Source organism: Schistocerca nitens, chromosome 1 (assembly GCF_023898315.1).
Source record: "Schistocerca nitens isolate TAMUIC-IGC-003100 chromosome 1, iqSchNite1.1, whole genome shotgun sequence".
Taxonomy (NCBI): domain Eukaryota; kingdom Metazoa; phylum Arthropoda; class Insecta; order Orthoptera; family Acrididae; genus Schistocerca; species Schistocerca nitens.
The window spans coordinates 401,865,341-401,886,190 of record NC_064614.1 but is presented as its reverse complement, the minus strand read 5'-3'; the positions used below and the strand labels follow the sequence as shown (position 1 = coordinate 401,886,190).

The window sequence follows — 20,850 nt, the reverse complement described above, 5'->3', positions numbered from 1 at the left end:
TAAGTTGTAATTGCAGCTAGTTCTTAAACATTCTTAATTTATTGCCATTCTTGGCGTGTAAGGCCTTCAGCTGTCATCACAGTAGCTTGTTTTTCTTAAAAATTATCTGTGTCTGTATTTTATGGTGTTGCTAATTTGTAAAACTGAAAACACTATTATTTGCACAGTTGTTTATTCCTTCATTAATAACGTGTGGAATTTTTTATTTATTGTTGAGTCTGGAAATACTGTTTTAAAAATAGATGTGTGTAACTGTAAAAGGCAACCAATAGTAATTGATTACGGCCCCGTCCACAATCGTAACCGAATCCTGCCTTCCCTTGACTAGAACAGGTTTCAATGTCGTTACAAAATAGTGTGCATATTTATTATGTAGTTTGCGGTGTTTGTTGGTTTCTTTGCTGTAACAGGCTCTGTTTCTTAGGCAACAGTGGTACGAATTGTGTCGATGATATTTTCACGTTAAATTGCAAGTGGAATCTACATGTATCGTTAACGGTACACTACATGAGTATGTTGCTTTGTGCTAGAAATAAGTAGTGTTGTTTGGACTGGCTTTATGCTTAACGTTTTCTTAACGTTTTTTCTGAATTAATCACAGCAGCAGCTGATTAAAACGCGGTAACAAAACACAGTTGATCTTCTGGGCTCAGGTACAAAGATTTCTTGTCAGTCTGTTTAAACACATTCAAAAGAAAAGAATACACAAAACGAATCGAAAGATAAAGACACATTTAATAATAAAACACCATATAAGTTTATTTAATTTACATGTTTATATTCTCATATTTTTAATAAGGAAACTATATTCAACAGTTTTTATGTTAATGTCCAACTGTGAAATTATTCAACTTAGTTCAATGTCGAACGTCGAAGAACTGCAACCCATCTTCCAAGATGATACAGTTTCGACGCAGCAAACAGTGATCTGCTGGCAAACGGCACGCTGTGCCTGCTACAGCTTATCGTAGTCAAGGCTGCCGTCCCTATATTTCATGATGAATGCTGCGTGCGCTTCTACGCTCATGATTGAAGCTCTCACCGCTGGATCCTGCTTCATGGCCGCTCCCCACGCCATCTGCAAGGCAAACCTCTTTGTTATTATCTCATTTACAACGGTAACATCAGAGTAAACGGAAGTTTGTGATACGACAGTACTGGTTTAATACGTGTCTCGGCGAGAATTTTGTGTACTTACAAGCGAATTTCTCTAAATGTTCAAATTTTTGTATTTTATTTTGAGTGCTTTAAGCCATACCATCTTACTGCTTGCTTACAATCAGCTTTATTTTCGTCAGACTAGTTTCCACGTGTACTCAAACACAAGAAAAGACGGCCGAAACTGCCCTGCTATGAAAAGAAATGGCACCCTAGACCATCACTTCTGTTTATCGGACAGATATCCCACCGGTGTCTGGGGCGCCTCCAGACACCTCTTTGCTAGTAATCGGGTCTCAGTTTGAAGTGGGGCTCATCACTGAAGACAATTCCACTCCAATCAACGAGATTACAGGCCGAATACATGTCTGGAGACTCCCCAGACAGTGGTGGGATACCAGCACCCCGTCGCCCAACATATAGCCCGGCAGCCGAGAGTGACGGTCTGAGGTATCGTTTCATTTCGTAGCGGGACTACTTTGGTAGTCTTTCGAGGCACCCATACAGCACAGCGGTTCGTTGACGATATTCTACGATCAATTTTGTTGTCCGGCCGCTGTGACCGAGTGGTTCTAGGCGCTTCAGTCCGGAACCGCGCTGCTGGTACGGTCGCAGGTTCGAATCCTGCCTCGGGCATGGATGTGTGTGATGTCCTTAGGTTAGTTAGGTTTAAGTAGTTCTAAGTCTAGGGGACTGATGACCTCAGATGTTAAGTCCCATAGTGCTCAGAGCCATTCAGTTTTGTTGCCCTTCACCGTAAGCCATCTTGGGCTTACATTTCAGCAAGATAATGCTCGCCCGTATACGTCGACAATTTCTACTGTGTTTCTTCGTGCTTGCCAAACACTACCTTGGCCAGCAGGGTCGCCAGATCTCTCCCCAACTGAGAGCACTGGAGAATCATGGGCACGGCCCTCCAAGCAGCAGAGGATTTTGACGATCTAACGCGCCAGTTGGACGGATTCTGGCACGATATCCTTCATGAGAACATTCAACAAATCTATCAATCAATACCTAGCCGACTAAGTGCTTGCATAAGGGCCAGAGATCGACCAACGCGGCGTTGACTTGCTCAATTTGTGATGCTCTTTCTCTTGAACTAATCACCCAATCTTCCTGAAAATGTAATAATTTGTTTGTCTGTACATATACATCTACCGAATTCCGTCCCATTCGGTTTACCCCTTCGTGGTGCGTGGTTTTTTTTTCTCTTTTTTTGTTTTGCTCTTTCTATGTTTTGGAATGCATGTATTCGAGATTACGATAGGACAGTAGCTTTTTTAAATTTTGTCTTTATTGCTGGTTCATTTGAAGAACTTACTTAAGACAAGAACGTGGGTATTCATACCTTAGTCATTCTTCGATGTAATGTAGAAGCTTAGAGTCGTACATTAAGCTATAAACTACTAAAACGCCCATAAAGCAACGTTCATCAAGTACATGAGTGTTTGACTTCTGTCAGAAGTCAATCAAGGGAAAACAAATATGACCATATAAAATTTTAACAACATAATACAGAGTATACAATTGCGTGAATCGACGCACATGCGTCATTCGTTTGATTCACGGTGTGGAAGCATGCAGAGACGAGTGAGAACGCGAAGTTGGCCAATCACTGGTCATCCCTTTGGCCACTCCAGCTACGACAAACCAGACTCTGACGACGGTCGCTGAAGTGGATTACCTCCTGGACCAGACTGCCTTGCCAGTATCGCACCCTGATTCAGCAGATGAACAACCCACCAGTCCTTCAGAAACTGAACATACCGTGAGAAGCTAAAGAAATGCTCCGACTATCACCGCCAATACACGTATTTAGCGAGAACTGCTGGGCTAGTATTAGTTCTAGTCGAAGGAAAGGGAAATTTTGTCAAAATTCAATGAAGGCATGGTTGGGCGATGAAATCTGGGCTGCTGGCAGAGTGTGGTAACAGTCAGCAGCCAGCGGGCCAGCAAAGTGAACATGGCACCCTCAGGCACAGAGCTGCGAAAGCAGTATTGCACGCACAGTTTGTTTTGAGTGGAGCAACAAGGAGGCAGAAAACTGCAGCATTGCTTTAAGTGATTGTGACGTATGAGGCAGGGCACCAGGCCAGAGCCAAGACTGGCGATTTGTAAGTAGCTGACGTGTGGGAATTCGAGGCTACAGGCCACGTTCGCTTCCCACCTGGTGTACCGGGGTACGGGCGTGGCATATGGTGTGGGAGGCGCAGCAGTGCTGCAACAGCGCCAGAGACGGCGGTTGGTGTTGCCATCCGGCAAGCACTAGCGGCAAGTTGTGGCACACCATCCAGGAGGGCGCAGGTTGGAGTCTGGTCCTGTCCTGGGAGCAGCGGCGGCCCAAGGGCCATGGGTGACCAGTACACCCACCTTCGTCCCGAGGTCGGACAGAGCAAGCCAATCGGGGTGGAGGGCGGCGAGGACCAGGGACTGTAGCAGTCTCTGGAATCGCGGCCAGCAGTGAAGCGCAAGTCGCAATGCATAGGCGGACAGCGACCAGGAGAGCGTGCCCGACTTCCAGCGGGGCGGCCTTGATGACAGCTGATGCGGCGACAACATACCAGGAGGCTACTGAGATGGCTGGACTCGCAGGACAGCGTGCGAGCGGCACACTGACACTACACTTCACCCATAGAGTGCTGTAAATTATCTGAATAAACAAATGTTACCGAATACGACTGTATCACTTTGCACTGCCCCTTGGCACTCTTGCACTTGCTCGGCCTCCTGACAAAATACGGCATGTTGGGTCCCAACTTCAGCTCTGCCATCTGGAGTCCCAGGTTCGACACACCAACACCACAGGAGAACTACAGCAGCTTCAGCACATTCTCTGAAGCCGGAAAACTGCTGCGTTCAACATTGAACTTCGAATGTTTTACTGCAGTTTATAGTGATGTGCAATATTTCAAGTCATATTTAGTGAAGGAACAATACTACCGTACTTATAATGTTTGCTCATTGGTTTTTATGGTTAATGCTTTGAGAAACGAACTCAGCACACATTGGTCTGATGCAATTTATTAATGATCACTTGTATTACCTTCAGTTTAATCCTAACTGATGTGAGGCCACCAGTTGTATAAGATCACTAAAATTGTTTTCGATTTGAGTTATAATACTATTATGTTAGTCAACTTTATTAATGTCTAAACTTTTTTCATTCAATACATTTTTATATTAATAATTCACAAATCTGCCTGTAAATATTAGAACGATGGATTATTTACCGGAAATGTGAGACACATTTCCGCAGCCATAGATATCCCAGGTAATAGAGCGTGCACCTTGAAGAAAAGAGGAACTACCGTGGATTGTGTAGGAAAAGGAACAACTTATCACAAAACAGCTGTATAAGGCGTTTGCATCCATCTCGCTTTGTATGTTCTATATCAGCAACCCACAAAACACTCTTTAGCACTCTGTCATTCTGTATCATCTAACGTCTTATACCTAACTGATAAGTGAAATGATGGAATTAAGTTGATTTTAGCAACAAGAAGTTCTCAAACAATCCCCATTCATAGCAGCAACGCCTAGAGTGATTTGATCTTACCAACTTGTATCGGTTTCCCGAAGATGACTTGGTGGAACAGTGTCAAGGCTCAAAGATAATGTAAACAGTATCGAAAGATTTTGAAAATACAGCAGTATTTATTTAAATAGAAAACTTTATGTACGATTTGGTTTGCCTTACAGAGTATTAGAGAAAGAAAATAGCATGCACCGCGTTCAGTTCGGGTTCGTTAACAGCAAAAAGATCAGTTAGCGTGTTGGAAGGCACTGCAAAATCGAAAATTATTGATCAGCAATGTGGATTTTACGTTCCGACTCTCTATCTAAATTACGTGTCGCACATCTCTCGTGTCTTAGGGCTTTTTATCGAGGTTGTGTAAGGCATAGTAATAAGAATAGCCTTTTCGTGGTCATTACGACAATGAGTGATGAACGAGACAATCAGAATAGACTCACAAGTCTGGCGAAGTCCTGCAGCGGCAGCTTGACGTCGGGGTGCATCGCGCGCAGCGCTTCCATACGCTCCGCCCACGGCCAGATCATGTAGTCCAGCATGCCGGGCCTCGCACCTGCAACACACACATCCAGTGCCGTGAGCACACGCCACATCTCAGCCAAAGTGTACGTACCTCACAGTGACCAGGAGTGATATCTCAGACGAATAAAATGAGCGTAAATTAAACATAATTTGTAAAATGCTAAATCTAAATTCAACCCCAGAATAAACTGCTATACCTCTTATAACCTGAAACAATGTCTATTCTTTAAGTACACTTCATTTTACTGTGAACAGCAACGGCAGCGGCGATTTATCTTCGACCCAGGTGGTGTGCACCATCAAGATGACAGTTCCCTACTAAAAAGTCTTGTTGTTGTAGCTTGTCACTATAGCTTATACATGAGGCAGGGCACTGACCAGTCATTCATTTAATAAGATAAACTTAATTTTTCGAAAGAGCATTATGTGATCGGTATCGAAGCATACACCGATGACGACATACAATGATCAGCCAGAACATTATGACAGCCGACCCACTATCGACGTAAACCCGTCCAGGCGATAGCAGCGTCACCTGGTGTGAATTGACCGCTAGACAGACACACGCACGGTGCATATGTTATCAGAGAACGTGCTGTCCGTGTGTAGAAGGGGAAGGCGCGCCATCTATCTGCGCTTGACCGAAAGCAGATTGTGATGTACCCGAGACTCGGCACGGGCATTTTGGAAACTTCGCGACTTGTTGGGTGTTCGAGGAGCGCTGTGGTGAGTGTCTTCAGTACGTGAAGAAACAAAGGCGACAACACGTCCAGATGTCGTGGAGTTGGGCGGCCACCCCTCATTGTAGGTGCCACACGTCGTATGCTGGGAGACTGGTAAAACACGACAGGCCTCGAACTTTAAAGCTGGGCAGAGTACAAGTGTGTCTGAACACACAGTGCACCTAACACTCCTAATGATGGCCTCCACAGACCACGTCGCACGCCTGTGCTGATGTTAAAACAAGGACATCGGTAACTATGGGGACGTGACCGTCGGCGCTGGACGTTGGCGCAGTAGTAGAGCGTTTCATGGTCTGATGAATCCTGACACTTTCTTCATGTACCGATGGGAGGGCGCGAATCCTTCGTCTACCACGGGAACAGCTTCTTGACACTTCTACTGCGGGATGGAGACAATCTTGCAACGGCTCCATTATGCGCTGGGGAAGATTCACGTGGGCATCCATGGGTCAAGTGGAGCTCGTGCAAGTCCATGAATAGACCACATACTACACTCCTTCACGACGATCATGTTTCCCAACGGCATTGGCGTTTTACAACAAGATATTGCTCCACGTCACAAGACCAGGAGCGTTATTAGGTGGTTCGACAGATGCAGTGGTGAGTCGCCAAACCTGAACACGATCGAACACGTCTGGGATGTGGTTGAAGGTGACGTCAGAACACATCTTCCATCTCGTCGGAATTTACGGAAATTACCTGCCAGCTCCCTCCAGCGACCTACCAAGGCCACATTGCTTCCACGCCACGATGTATCGCCGCTGTTATCCTGCCAAAGGTGGATATGCTGACTATTAGGTAGCTGGTCATAATGTTCTGGTTGATCAGTGTACATTTTATGTCAAAGGGAAAGGTCTGATTTTTGGCGCGAACTTCATTCTGTTCATGGTTGTTCAACAAAATATTGGAGTCATATTTACTGTATTGGTAGTTTCATAAAAATATAAATGTAAAAAAATCAAATGATAACAACTATTGTATTACTGATGTAAAATTTATAAATGTCTGAGAAACTTTATGTCAACGATTCTGTGAGAATAAAAGCTTTTATTTTGTTTCAAGACATGTTTGAACAACAACATTCATGCCATCAGCCATTTAATCGGGTCTATCTGAATATTCGTAACTGCTTGTGATGATGAACGGAAACCCTGCAGCCCTCATTGTTATTAGAATTACTTGCATGAATACGCCGGCCGGAGTGGCCGTGCGGTTCTAGGCGCTACAGTCTGGAGCCGAGCGACCGCTACGGTCGCAGGTTCGAATCCTGCCTCGGGCATGGATGTGTGAGGTCCTTAGGTTAGTTAGATTTAATTAGTTCTAAGTTCTAGGCGACTGATGACCTCAGAAGTTAAGTCGCATAGTGCTCAGAGCCATTTGAACCTTGCATGAATAGGATATCGGAATTTGAATAGGTATTGTGACGTCCGTATCCAGTCAAATACTCAGTTGCAATCAATGACAACATCATGGCATACTAATATCAAAGTGTGCGTGTGTTAATGAAAACACCCACGCCGCTGTGAGTTCTCAATAACCATCTACCTCTACCCCTCTCCATCTCATAAACCAGTGTGTTTACACTTGCTAGGGCTCCTGCTCTCGCTAATTCTAGTAATCCATAGAGGCAAACGCCTCGCTGGCCCGTTTTCTGTTTCAGTCACGTGCCACCCTGATTTATGTCCAAACATGGCCTTCCAGTATCTGCTACTGGCAGATTCTATATGGCATCGTAATCTTACACAACGCATTGCGATTACTATGCACCTGTCAGACAATGATACGGATTGGTTAAGTGTGATCGCAGGTGGTACTGTCAGATAATCATCAGAACACCAACCGTGACTAGCACTTGTACGTTCGCCTCATTGTCTATCAGCTTGGTTGTGAATAGCTGTGCCGCCAGTCACCTGCGAGCAGTCGGTGCCTTGGACCAGATACATTACCTGCACTGTGTACTAACACAAGAGAATCAAAATCAGTTTTTGCTACACTTTTAATAATGCCATGTTTATATGAATGGTATACTGTGAGGTGAGGAAGCGGATGAAAGAAGTACTGCTGTTCTTACTTGTAACAAAACAAGAAATTCTCAACATGGAACATCCCGTCATGCTGATTTCTGTGGTTCTTATGCGATATGTGTGTTACAGGAAACAATCGCGTCAGTTCTCAACTGTGTTCTTCTCTCCTTGTATCGCACGTGCTTGTTACATTTACAACGTTACACCTGGTTATTTAATCTACATGACTTCGTCAAACAATAAAATTACTAACAGGGTTCGGATTGTTTTTCCACGCTTAACTGAACAGAAGTTGTAATTTTGTTGCATGGCTTCATAGGCATTAACCACCTTTAAAGGTAATTCAGTGTGCGTTCACCAACTGCACGTAAACTTTTCGAGGTAACATTAACTCCGGCTAGTTGATATGTATATGGTATAAGTACTATTCATCTGTTAGTATTATACTTATGACTTTATTTTACGTTATCTACATGTGTATTGACAAGGATAATCGTTGTGTTTATGACACTAAAACGTGAGAATTTATTATGTAACTACGTTAGTGCTCGCTGCTGCCCTGTATGCGGAACAGTTATATTATAGAAAAAAACGATTTGAAGACAAAATGGGCAATTTTTTACAGTTTTGTTTGATCCTTAACTGTAACCAAAATATGAACTGAGGGAGATTCAGTAGCTTACGTCCACTGTCAAGTTAAGGCACATTCATCGTTGTTGTATGGTATCCGAATAGTTTTTGAAAGCCTATTTCTTGTGTCAACTATCATTGTCGGGCCAGCGTTCATATTTTACAGTTTTCCAAGTGTAAACTGACATGGGGAAAAAGAAGAGCTGTGTGAATAAACACAGTGCAACTAAATTCCTATTCTTTCTCAAATGATTTACAGCAACCTTATAACGTTTTTATACTATTTCATAAAGCATTATAATTTGCATTCAAAACATTACCCTTAATCCACAATGTAAGTAGCATGATTTTGCACAATTGTTGATTATGATAGATAATGTGGCATTATTAAAACATTCAATACCAATTATCATAACCGTCTGAAATACGACATGGTTTTTATATCATGGACTACATATGAAAATCTTCTGAGTGCCACAATTGCAAAATTCTTTAAGTGTCAACTCGATGTAATTTGAAGTGAATGTTCATTTGCACCGAATTAAAAGAAAAGTTGTGATCAGAAAATGGAACGAAGTTGATTCGTTGTACCTTTTACTGCCGCTCAAAAACTACACAATATGACAGTAAACTCAAAAATATGATGTATCATTTAACCCTTGCACCAAGTTTGGTCTTCACAGCTTAAGTCATTACTTGCAAGAAAATGAAACTTCAGCTCTTGGGGTTTTCATACACATCCTAAACACAAATCCAAAATCAAAACTATGCTGCTGGGCTGTCTGCAGGCAGCCATCTCCTGTGTGCCTTTTCTTGCCTCCATCACGTCACCTGAGCTGTGCCATGTGGTTTTCTGAGATGGGTTCATTGTGAAATTAACAGCTGGCGTGGAACACTCAATCTGGTAATGAGTTAACATGGCCTTTACAGATACATATGTCATCTAGCATTGAGCTAGAAAAGTCTTTATAGATATCTCACATTAGAGATGATTCATTCAGTCTCACACAACGTGCAGTACTGGAGATTTGTACATCATATCATTCTCAGGAGAGAAAGAGAGAGAGAGAGAGATTATGTCTTACTCATGAAACTGACATAATTTTGATGTGAAAATGACATTGTGTCAGTTTACATAAACATTGGGTTCCGCTGAGAAAGCTTGTGTATTTTCATAAATAATAAGACATTTTAGATGCGGAAATACTGTAAGTTACACCCTTTATGTGTTTCTGACAAATAATTCAGGTATTTCAGAAGCCTTTCAACATGGACCTAAATTATGCAAAATTCGGACTATTTGGGTACTTATGAAAATGGCCAAGATGGCAGTTCTGGGACTACAAACAGACTGACTGTTCCGTTCTATGGCTGGTAAAATACTGAACTGTGACTGACTGTTTCACTTTAATGGTAATTAAGATACTGGGATGTGATTGGAGGTGAAGAAAGGGGAGGTGAGGGTAGGGGTGAGTCAGTGGAGAGTGTGGCCAATGAAGCGGTAGTGTGGCTTGGGAAGGGGTGTGTGACTTAAGCAGGAGGCATGGCCAAAAATGAGGGCCAGTATGAGGAAGATGATGTGGCTTAGGAAGGGGGCATGGCTTCGGACAGGGGTGTGGCTTGGAAAGGTGGCGTGGCTTAGGAAGAGGCTTTGGCATGGAAGAGGCTGTGGCTTAGTGAGGAGTCATGGCTTAGTGAGAGGATGTGGCAGAAGTATGGCTACCTACTACACTTTACACTTACACTCATTACTGAAGACTGCAGTAACATTGACACCACAATCCAAGATTCCACCCACTTGATCTTGAGAAGAGCAAGAGTTGGTGCAGGGTGTGTACATGCAATTTATGCATATATAATAAGCCATGCCCTTTGTTAATGACATAATTATTGTCACATCATAAGCCATGAACCTTCCTATTGATGATCACATAAGAAATGGAGGCAGGAAAATTTAAAATTGGCAGGACATTAAAAAACGTTAGAGCTGATACTGGGCAGTAAATTCGAAGTCTCTCTCTCTCTCTCTCTCTCTCTCTCTCTCTCACACACACACACACACACCCTTACGAAATGATCAAAAGAATTCTACTGTTCGTTTTACACTTACGCTCATTTATCCAAAAAATTACTAAGCCCACAAACAGATACAACCCCCCACCCGCCGTCCACACATACATACATAATCAGAGCCTAATATATTTTAGCCAACACTAAAATGAGAGAGGGAGAGTTAGAATGTAGTGTCGTCTGGTCTGTGTTTAAAAGTATGCAAATGACCTGAATTATTTATCAAAAACATACCTCACTCACTTAAAACAGATCTAATTTGCGTCAACCTAGTGTCCAAAATGTATATGTCGACTCTAAAGTTAGTACCACATTCCTGGATACTGACTAATAACATAACCTAACAGTGTATAAAGTTAGGCACAAGAGACTGATGTAAAACTAACCTGAAAAGACTTATAAACGCAGGATAGACATATTAGCTAAAATACTACACTAAGCAATCAAGCATACAAATCAAGAGACAGTCTGACTTTTTGGAAGAATGTAATTAATTAGGACTACACTACAGTTCGTGTAAGTCACAATACATCCACAAATTAAATATTTCCACATCTAAATCATTCTCAAGCATGACGTTACAAGGGACAAATATAATGCATCATGTTGCACACAGTAAAAATATAATCCATGATACTGACTGTCAGCTATTGCTTTTATTATGAATCAATCAGGCCCACTAGATGTTATGTACAATAACAAAATGGTTCAAATGGCTCTGAGCACTATGGGACTCAACTGCTGAGGTCATTAGTCCCCTAGAACGTAGAACTAGTTAAACCTAACTAACCTAAGGACATCACAAACATCCATGCCCGAGGCAGGATTCGAACCTGCGATCGTAGCGGTCTTGCGGTTCCAGACTGCAGCGCCGTTAACCGCAGGGCCACTTCGGCCGGCCTGTACAATAACAACTTTCGACTAAAGTTGCAACATCTATCAACCGTAGCTATGGTATCAAGGCTTGCTAAACGTTTGTAGACTGTATTTCCTATAATCAACTATTAAATAACTCCAATATCTAAAACAATTAGCGACGGGAAAACACACACTCACACACACAACGAACCCAAAAGACAAACAAACTGAGCAGATACCACGTTAAGAAAGATGGTAGAAGTTGTTTTGACGATTTTTCTGCGATGTAGAACTCAAACTGCAAATTTTTTCATAATACATAATTAGATCTTTCCCTCTGTTTAATTGTCTATCACAATTAATGATTATGACTGTGTTGGAACGTCTCCAAAGAAGATGGAATCGATATCTCAAAAGTAAACTCTTTGATAAAATTATTTATCATTCATCGAGTCAAATCCAAAAACACGCAAACATGCACACACACACACACACGCACACACACACACACACACACACACACACACACACACACACACACACACACACACACACACACACACACACACACACATGTATCCACACTCATTCACACTGGTACACAAACAGATACATGCTGATTACATGCTTCTCATAATACGCAAATAGAATTACAGATTGCTACAAAAATTTGAGCAAAATGAAACTGTATTATTTCTGGAATTATGTAAGATTCTGCAAATTAAATATTTCTGCATCTAAATTGTCTGTAGCAGTGATCAAAAACACATCCAGATCGCTTTTTGACACTACTTAAATAGATTACATGTTAGTAGTTCACAGTAGTTCAATCTTTGTACCATACATTCAATTAATTTAAGTTCATAAAAATTTGGTTGCACAAACATGCACATGAGCACTTCTTCAAATCTAGCCTATAGCTTAAAATGCACCATTAAATACTAATGTTACTCTCATGTCCAAAACTCAGTTCTAAATCAGAAAGTTGGATTTCCTAACACACTTTGCATAAGCAATGGACCCTCAAATTATATATTTCCACACTTAATTTTCTGTATAACTTATTGAAATACACACAGCTCGGTTACTGACAACATGAAATTCATCTAGAGCACTACTGTAGCTCTAACTTGCCACCCAAATTACTCTGAAATTAGAAAAGTAAACAATGACACATCGCAAAAACAGCTCACTATACATGTTGGAATGCATTTAGCGTAGCATTGCGATCACAGTACCTACCTCTAGCGCAGTACAAAATGGCATTCACCCTTCACTAACCTAATAGTATCTATTTTCTTTATGATTCAGAATGCTAAAAAGTTTACAATGCAGACAGTCTAAATGCGCTGCAGGAGGCAATGGTGACTGTCCATCATTGAGCACTAACCATCATTTTGCATTGAGCATCACTCTCTTCAACTAATAGTATTTAGGGTAGTGGTGGTCAGACATTTCCACATCCGCTCATCTACCAGATTGCCTCATAATTCATTTTTATTACATGTGTGTGTACAGTACGTTAAAAAATTAAAATACAAAATTTCCACATCTGCCTCATCAACACCTCTCTGATGCGTACACCACAGTAACTTGTGTGTCTGTGTAATGCTTCCTTTAATGATGCAACAACACAGGAAATACAGTTTTGCGCTGTGCAACAGTGGAAGATGTACTGTGCTAGTAGTAGGCATTCTGATCATATTGTTATGTTAAATGTATTGTGACAGACATAGTGAATTGCTTTTTGTGATATTGTTACTGTTCACTTTGCGAATTCTCGAAATACTTTAGGCTGTGAGTTAGAGCTACAGTAGTGCTCTACACTGAGATGGCAAAAGTCATGGGATAGAGATATGCACATATACAGATGGCAGCAGTCTCGCATACACAAGGTATAAAAGAGCAGTGTGTTGACAGAGTTGTCATTTGTTCTTAGGTAATCTGAAGAGGTTTCCAACGTGATAAGGGCCGTACGACAGAAATTAACAGACTTTGAATACGAAGTGGTAGTTGGAGCTAGATGCACGGAACATTCCATTTCAGAAATCGTTAGGGAATTCAATATTCCGAGATCGACAGTGTCAAGAGTGTGCCGAGAATACAACATTTCAGGCAGTGGCCTACGGCCTTCGCTTAACGAACGGGAATACTGGCGTTTGCGTGGAGTTGTCAGTGCTAACTAACATGCAACACTGCGAGAAATTACAGCTGAAATCAATGTGGGACGCACGACGAACGTATCCGTTAGAACAGTACGGCGAAATTTGGCGTTAATGGGCTATGGAATCAGACGACCGCCATGAGTGCCTTTGCAAGCAGACGACATTGCCTACAGCGCTTCTCCTGGGCTCATGACGATACCGTTTGGACCATAGGTGATTGTCAAAAAGTGGTCTGGTCTGATGAGTCCCGATTTCAATTGGTAAGAGCTGATATTTGCAGTAGGGTTCGAGTGTGGTGCAGACCCCACGAAGCCCTAGAACCAAGTTGTCAACAAGGTACTGTGCAAGCTGGCGGTGGCTCCATAGCGGTGTGCGCTGTGATTACATGGAACGGAATGGGTTCTCTGATCCAGCTTAATCGATCATTGACTGAAAATGGTTATGTTCGGTTACCTGGAAACTATTTTCAGCTGTTAATATACTTAATGCCCACATACAACTGTGGACCGAGCGAGGTGGTGCAATGGTTAGCACACTGGACTCGCATTCGGGAGGACGACGGTTCAATCCTGCGTCCGGCCATCCTGATTCAGGTTTTCCGTGATTTCCCTAAATCGCTCCAGGAAAATGCCGGGATGGTTCCTTTGAAAGGGCACGGCCGCCTTCCTTCCCCGTCCTTCCCTAATCTGATAAGATCGATGACCTCGCTGTTTTGTCTCTCCCCCCAAACAACCCAATCCAACACAACTATGGAATTTTATGGATGACAATGTGCAATGTCACCGGAGCACAATTGTTCGCGATTGGTTTGAAGGACATTCTAGACAATCCGAGGAATGACTTTGCCACCCATATCGCCCGACATGAATCCCATTGATCATTTTTGGGACATAGTCGAGAGGTCAGTTCGTGCGCAAAATCCTGCACCAGTAACACTTTCCGCAGTTATAGACTGCTATAGTTAAGTATTTCCGCAGGGGATTTCGCGAGACGTGTTGAGTCCGTGCCACGTCGAGCTGTTGCACTACGCCGGTCAGTAGGAGGCCTGACACCATGTTAGGAAGTCCCCCATGACTTTTGTCACTTCAGTGCACACGAATTTCAAGTTATCAATAAGTGAACTGTATGTATTTTAATAAGTTATGCAGAGAATTCAGATGTGAAAATATTTAATTTGAAGGTCCGTTGGCCGGCCCTGTGGCCGAGCGATTCTAGGCGCTACAGTCTGGAACCGCGCGACCGCTACGGTCGCAGGTTCGAATCCTGCCCGGGCATGGATGTGTGTGATATCCTTAGGTTAGTTAGGTTTAAGTGGTTCTAAGTTCTAGGGGACTGATGACTTGAGATGTTAAGTCCAATAGTGCTCAGAGCCATTTGAACCTTTTTTTTTTTTTTTAAAAAAAAAAAAAAAGGTCCGTTGTGCATGCGAAGTATGATAGGAATATCGGACTTGCGGTTTTAGAGATGAGTTTTAGACGTGAGTGTAACACTGGTAATTCGTGGTGCAGTTTAAGCGGTACGTAAAATCTGAAGTAGTGCTCATGTGCATGTTGTTTCAACCAATTTTCTGTATTTAGATGAATTTAATGTGTGGTACAAAGATCGAACTACAGTCATCTACTAACATCATTTAAGAAGTCTCAGCGAGCTGTGTGTGCCACAGATAATTTAGATCCGGAAACATTTAATTTGACGGTCCATGGTGCTTGCAAAGTTCGCGATATCTTATATATTTCCAGAAGTAATATGGTTTTATTTTGCTCGAATTTTCGTGGAGATCTGAAATTATGCTTGCATGTTATGATAACGTACAAGCTGCATGTATTTTATAGTAAGTAATGCAGACAATTAAGATTTAATTTTAAGTTACACTATGTCTGAAACCTGTTCAGGATGCTGTATTTTTCAATAAATAATACCATTAAATCTTGCTCGAATTTCTCTAGAGATCTGTAATTATGCTTGCAAATTATGACAAATACGCAAGTTGTGTGAATCTGAGTGTATGTGTTTGTATGTGTGTGCGAGTGCATGTTTATGTGTGCGAGTGCATGTTTGTGTGTGTGTGTGTGTGTGTGTGTGTGTGTGTGTGTGTGTGTGTGCGTGTGTGTTGTACTCGAAAATTGATACATAATTATATCAAAGAATTTACTATAAACATACCTACTCTGTTTTGTTCTACAATTTCTTATGGAGATGTTTCAACTCTGACATCGACTTCCGTCCCAATGTGCCTAAACACAGGAAAGTTCTCGCTGTGTACTACTAAAAAATGTGCGGTTTGAGTGTTAAAACGTAATAACATCGTCGAAACACCCTCTTCCTTCCTACCTAAATGGTTTTTGATCTATTTGTTTGTCTTTTTGCTCTTTTGTGCGTGTTTGTGTGTGCGTGTGTGTGTGTGTTTGTGTGTGTGCGTGCGTGTGTGTTTATTTTCACATCACATATTTTTATTAGATTCTGGTGTTATTTAATAGCTGATTATCGGAAATGCAGTCTACAATTGTTTAGAGAGCCTTGGTAACATAGTTCCGACTGATAAATATTGCAACTTCTGTCGAAAATTGTTACTGTACATAACCTCTAGTGGGCCTAATTAAAGCAATAACTGCCAATCAATATCAATAATTCTGTTTTTCTACTGCATAACATGATACATTAACTTTGATCTTTGTAATGTGGTCCATGAGAACAATTTATATGTGGAAATGTTTAATTTGCGAGTGTATCGTGGCTTACTCCAAGAGAAGGCCAAATTAATTTCATTTTTCCAGTAAATTGGTCTGCCTATTGGTGTGTTTGTTCGACTGCTTAAGTTAACTTCATTTTTCTGCAGGTACAATCCTTGTCAGGTTAGTTTTACGATATTCATCTCTTAGGCGTAACATCTAATGTCAGTTATTAGTTTATCATGTTATCTGCAATTATTTAGGCATGAAAATAGCATTGGAGTACTCACTTTGGAGTTGACAATCGTGTCTTAGGCACTGAGTTGATGAATATGTATGTGGAAAATAACATGGGATGCTTAATTATTCAACTTCTTTGCGTTTCTGACGTATTTCTTTTTAGATATTTTAGACTTGGAAAGAACATTATGAAACATGACAAGCAACATAGACGTGGAATATAATTAATCTGAGTCCCTGTTGTTTCTTAAAACAAATGTGGTACTCTGATCGAACTATGAACATAGCCCCCTGTTAGCGATGACACGCAACAGGAGGTTAGACCTTTAGCTGATTTTATTTCGCTTTTTTGAAGTTTTTCAGAATAGTACTTAAAGTATGGCTCATCTTCAACATCGTATATTATCAGTTCATTAATTATATTGCATAGGTGTATTTTGGTTTTAATTGTTTTTGTTTTATACTCGATCTCATATTCCATAACAAATCTATCTGCCGTCTTAGGTAGGCATGAAAATGGTACTGGGATACCTAGTTTAGATGTCTGAATCATGTTTTAGACACCAGTTTGAAGTAAACATTGTAAATTTTGATATTTGGTTTCATTTTTGCAGACTTGGAAGGAAAAATGTGACTTTTGAGAAGCATCATAAACGTGGTAAATAATTTATTTGAGGTTCTGTTGTGTCTTAAGCCAAGCGTGGTACTCAGATGAACTGTGAAAGCTTTACCAGTGTAACTGTCTGTTGAGAAGGACAAGCAAGAGGAGCATAAGAGCAACAGTTGATTTACTTTAGAAGTTTCATGGACTAGTATTTAAGGTGAGACTCATGTTTGACAACTACATATTACTAATTCGTTAGCTACAGTGGATAAGTAAATGTTGGTATTTTACTGTATATGGAGAATATGTTATGTACCTGTTATGATATTTTATAGTGAAGAAGACATAGCTTCCAACGAAGTTTACCAATATGTCTGGTGAGCCAGTTGAAAAAAGATTTTTTGAATACAGTAAGGAACACATTTTAAAGTAGGACAATTTTTCAAGTGGCTGACGTATTTTTTGATAAATAATTCATGTCGTTTGGATGCTTTTGAGCACAGTCCAGATGGTGCAACTTTGTAATTGGAATTATGACTTCATTGGTGGCTAAAATACTAGGCTGATTGGAGAAGAGGAGAGAGGGACACTGCATTATGCAATGCGTGTGTGTGTGTGTGAGTGTGTGTGTGTGTGTTAATTTGTAAGTGTTTTAATTTACTTCACTCTAAATCTATTTTTTAAATTTCCCACCAATTTTCAAATTTCCTTCCTCTCTCTCTTGATGAAATCATCGAAAAAACGGGCGTGGCTTCTGACGTCAAAAATGGTTCAAATGGCTCTGAGCACTATGAGACTTAACATCTGTGGTCATCAGTCCCCTAGAACTTAGAACTACTTAAACCTAACTAACCTAAGGACATCACACACATCCATGCCCGAGGCAGGATTCGAACCTGCGACCGTAGTGGTCACGCGGTTCCAGACTGAAGCGCCTTTAACCGCACGACCACACCGGCCGGCGCTTCTGACGTCACAATAATTACATAATTAATAAAAAGGTATGGCTTGTTACATCATTGCGTAGGCAATTTGCACAATCACCTGCAATTTTTAAGGTCAAGCGGGTGGTGTATTTCATTTTGACACCAATGGTAACGCATACTTCAGTCCTGTGTTTAAGTGCAAAGTGGACCAGGTAGTAAGTAGCCTTACTACCCGTTGCATACACCTGTCACAGGCCGACCAATGGCCTGTGAGCTTATATGATACCGAATACCCTCTGCATTCCAAGTACTGTTGTACCATTTTTCTTGGAGTGCCCATTACCATCTACCTATACCATATAATCACAGTAACCACGATCAACAACTGCTGTTATATTTACTGCTTAAGAGTCGAGGAAGAGCTGAATGGCTTACCTCCAAAGTACTTGGACCCTGTCTTTGCAAGTTCATTCTCGAAGGGCTGAATGCCAGCCGCAATAGAGTACACGACATCTTCCACTGCCTGTGAAGCTTTGGGCCCTAAGAGCTTCATGTAAACTGGGATCATCTGCCAAAAAGAAACGTATCTCAGAGCATAGCAGGCGGCGTTTTTAGTTGAAAACGACGGCAGGCAAGACTGGTGTTACAACACATAATAAGGCTTGAAACAACAAGTGAAATTCTCTGTCAAGCACTTTTCATCCTAGTGCTCGGTTTTGACACTAGACAATTATTCTGAAGAGAATACATAATGCGTATTTACAGATATAAAAGTCCTAGGTGTCACAATTTTTTCCACAGTAAATTGTTAACAAATAGCATTAGAAGCAATTTTTATTATATCAATTTACACGTTATTAAAAATTTAATCATAAGTAATACATACAAATGAAAATATGAATGCTATTAAGAACTATAAATTGTTCCTTAATCTCTTGCGGAAATTAACAGTCGCCATATAAGGCGAATTTCTTCCGTAAATAAATGAGAAGAAGATGAGTGATCTTTCACATTTAACTCTGGAACACGAAACAAAAAGAGCAAGCTGAGTTTCACACGAGCAATGCTTTCTAAAACCATGCTGATTCGTGCACATAAGCTTTTCACTGTTAAGAAAGTTAATTCCACGGTATTATTGTTCCCGTTCATAAACAGACTCTTGGAATTACCATGGACCACTATCGCCCTATAACCTTATTAAATAATGATCACAAGATTTTGCGCAGTTACTGGCGGCGCGCTGTAGTTACCTCTTACCACGTGTCCTCTCCACCCCACAAACTACGCCACGAGGCACAGTTAACGTCTTGACAGCAACTGGAGACTGTCGTGATTTGAATGCTCTGGCAGAGGCCTGCAGACTTCATGCGGCGATTGTTGCCGTTGGTTTTTTGAGCGCGTTTGACAGGACGCGTGCGCGCGTTCGTTGGTCCAGCTGAACCGACGTGTGACGGGGCGGTTACCGATTCAATGGTCGGTCCGACAAGGCTGCCCTCTGTCTATGTCCCCTGATGCAGCCACTCATAAGTCTACTGACGACGTAGTTGTCTGGACTCTCCTTGCTTGGTTACATCTTGCCGCATCGTGCATACACAGATGATGTGCTGCTGGTTCGTTCTCAAGAGGAGGTAGCACGGATCCTCGACACCATCACGGTTCGTGGACGAACAGCTGGAAATATGGCGAGTGTGCGCAGATCCACGGCGCTGTTTATTGGTCGCGGGCTACCCCCAGGAGATCTGGCGCCGCTGCTCTGCGCCTAACATCTCCGCTCTCTTAGAATCATCATGACGTCGTAAACGCGCCGAACAGCGGCGGTCAACCTTTGTCAAGTTTAAGAGAGTTACCGGTATGATGATCAATCACAGTTCCCTACGCCACCTAGATCTGTTGCAGTGTGATGCCTACCTGAATGATGGTTAATATTGCGCAGATTCTACCGCTGCCGATTACGATATGGCGTTGCATTCAAGGGGGATGGATATATTTTCTGACGGCTGGGTCCATCTTCAAAGTACGCTGTGGCACACTCGCTCACCGCCCCGCTCTTAGGAGGACTTGGTCTCACGAACTTCCGCTGTCGTGTGGCAGCACTTTACATGACCACAATGCGTAAATAACGCGCAGTGTCAAGGTCTCCACCATTTACTTGAGTTCTTGTGCCAGTGTCTCTATCCCCGCCGGTCCCGGTCAGTAGCATTAGACCACGTCTGCACACAAAGCGGCCTTCATCGTGGAACTCATGCTCGCTCCGAACTCCCACGAACGCGCGTACTTCGGACGAAGGATTTCTACGTCCTTTTCCTGCGTGGTGTCGCCTGTAGAACGTAAGGTCTCAGTGTTGCAGTGACCCGTGATTTGCCGGCACATTCTGTTGTGTTGGCAGAAGAGCCAACACCGTGTTACGAGAGGAGGCCGAAATGCACGCGTTTAGCTCACGCAGGCTGGCGTGAGGAGGGAAGGACTATATTGACGTGAGGTCTGGAACATGACAAGGAATTAGAATTCAGAAAGCGGACGTAATTAGTTTGATACTTAACTTTAAGCCATTAATGATGAACGTCGCTCTTGCCGGTACATGAGTCACAATATTGTCTGTTCAGAAGACATAGTAACTGAATGTGGCGCCTTGCTAGTATCGCTAGCAAAGTCGGCTGTACAACTGGGTCGAGTGCTAGGGAGTCTCTCTAGACTAGACCTGCCGTGTGG

At 42.0% G+C, this 20,850-nt stretch overlaps 1 protein-coding gene across 1 annotated transcript in view; it reads right to left on the bottom strand.

Annotated features, from left to right (window-relative positions):
- Window positions 1-718: 718 nt before the first annotated feature.
- Window positions 719-20,850, bottom strand: part of LOC126249583 (pyrimidodiazepine synthase-like) — a 33,250-nt gene continuing 13,118 nt past the window's right edge. The window contains exons 3-5 of the mRNA XM_049951251.1: window positions 18,577-18,709; window positions 5,131-5,243; window positions 719-1,078 (exon numbers count right to left, since the gene is read on the bottom strand). Coding sequence (XP_049807208.1) covers window positions 956-1,078; window positions 5,131-5,243; window positions 18,577-18,709 — 369 coding nt within the window. The 3' untranslated portion in view covers window positions 719-955. The remainder of the gene's footprint in view (window positions 1,079-5,130; window positions 5,244-18,576; window positions 18,710-20,850) is intronic.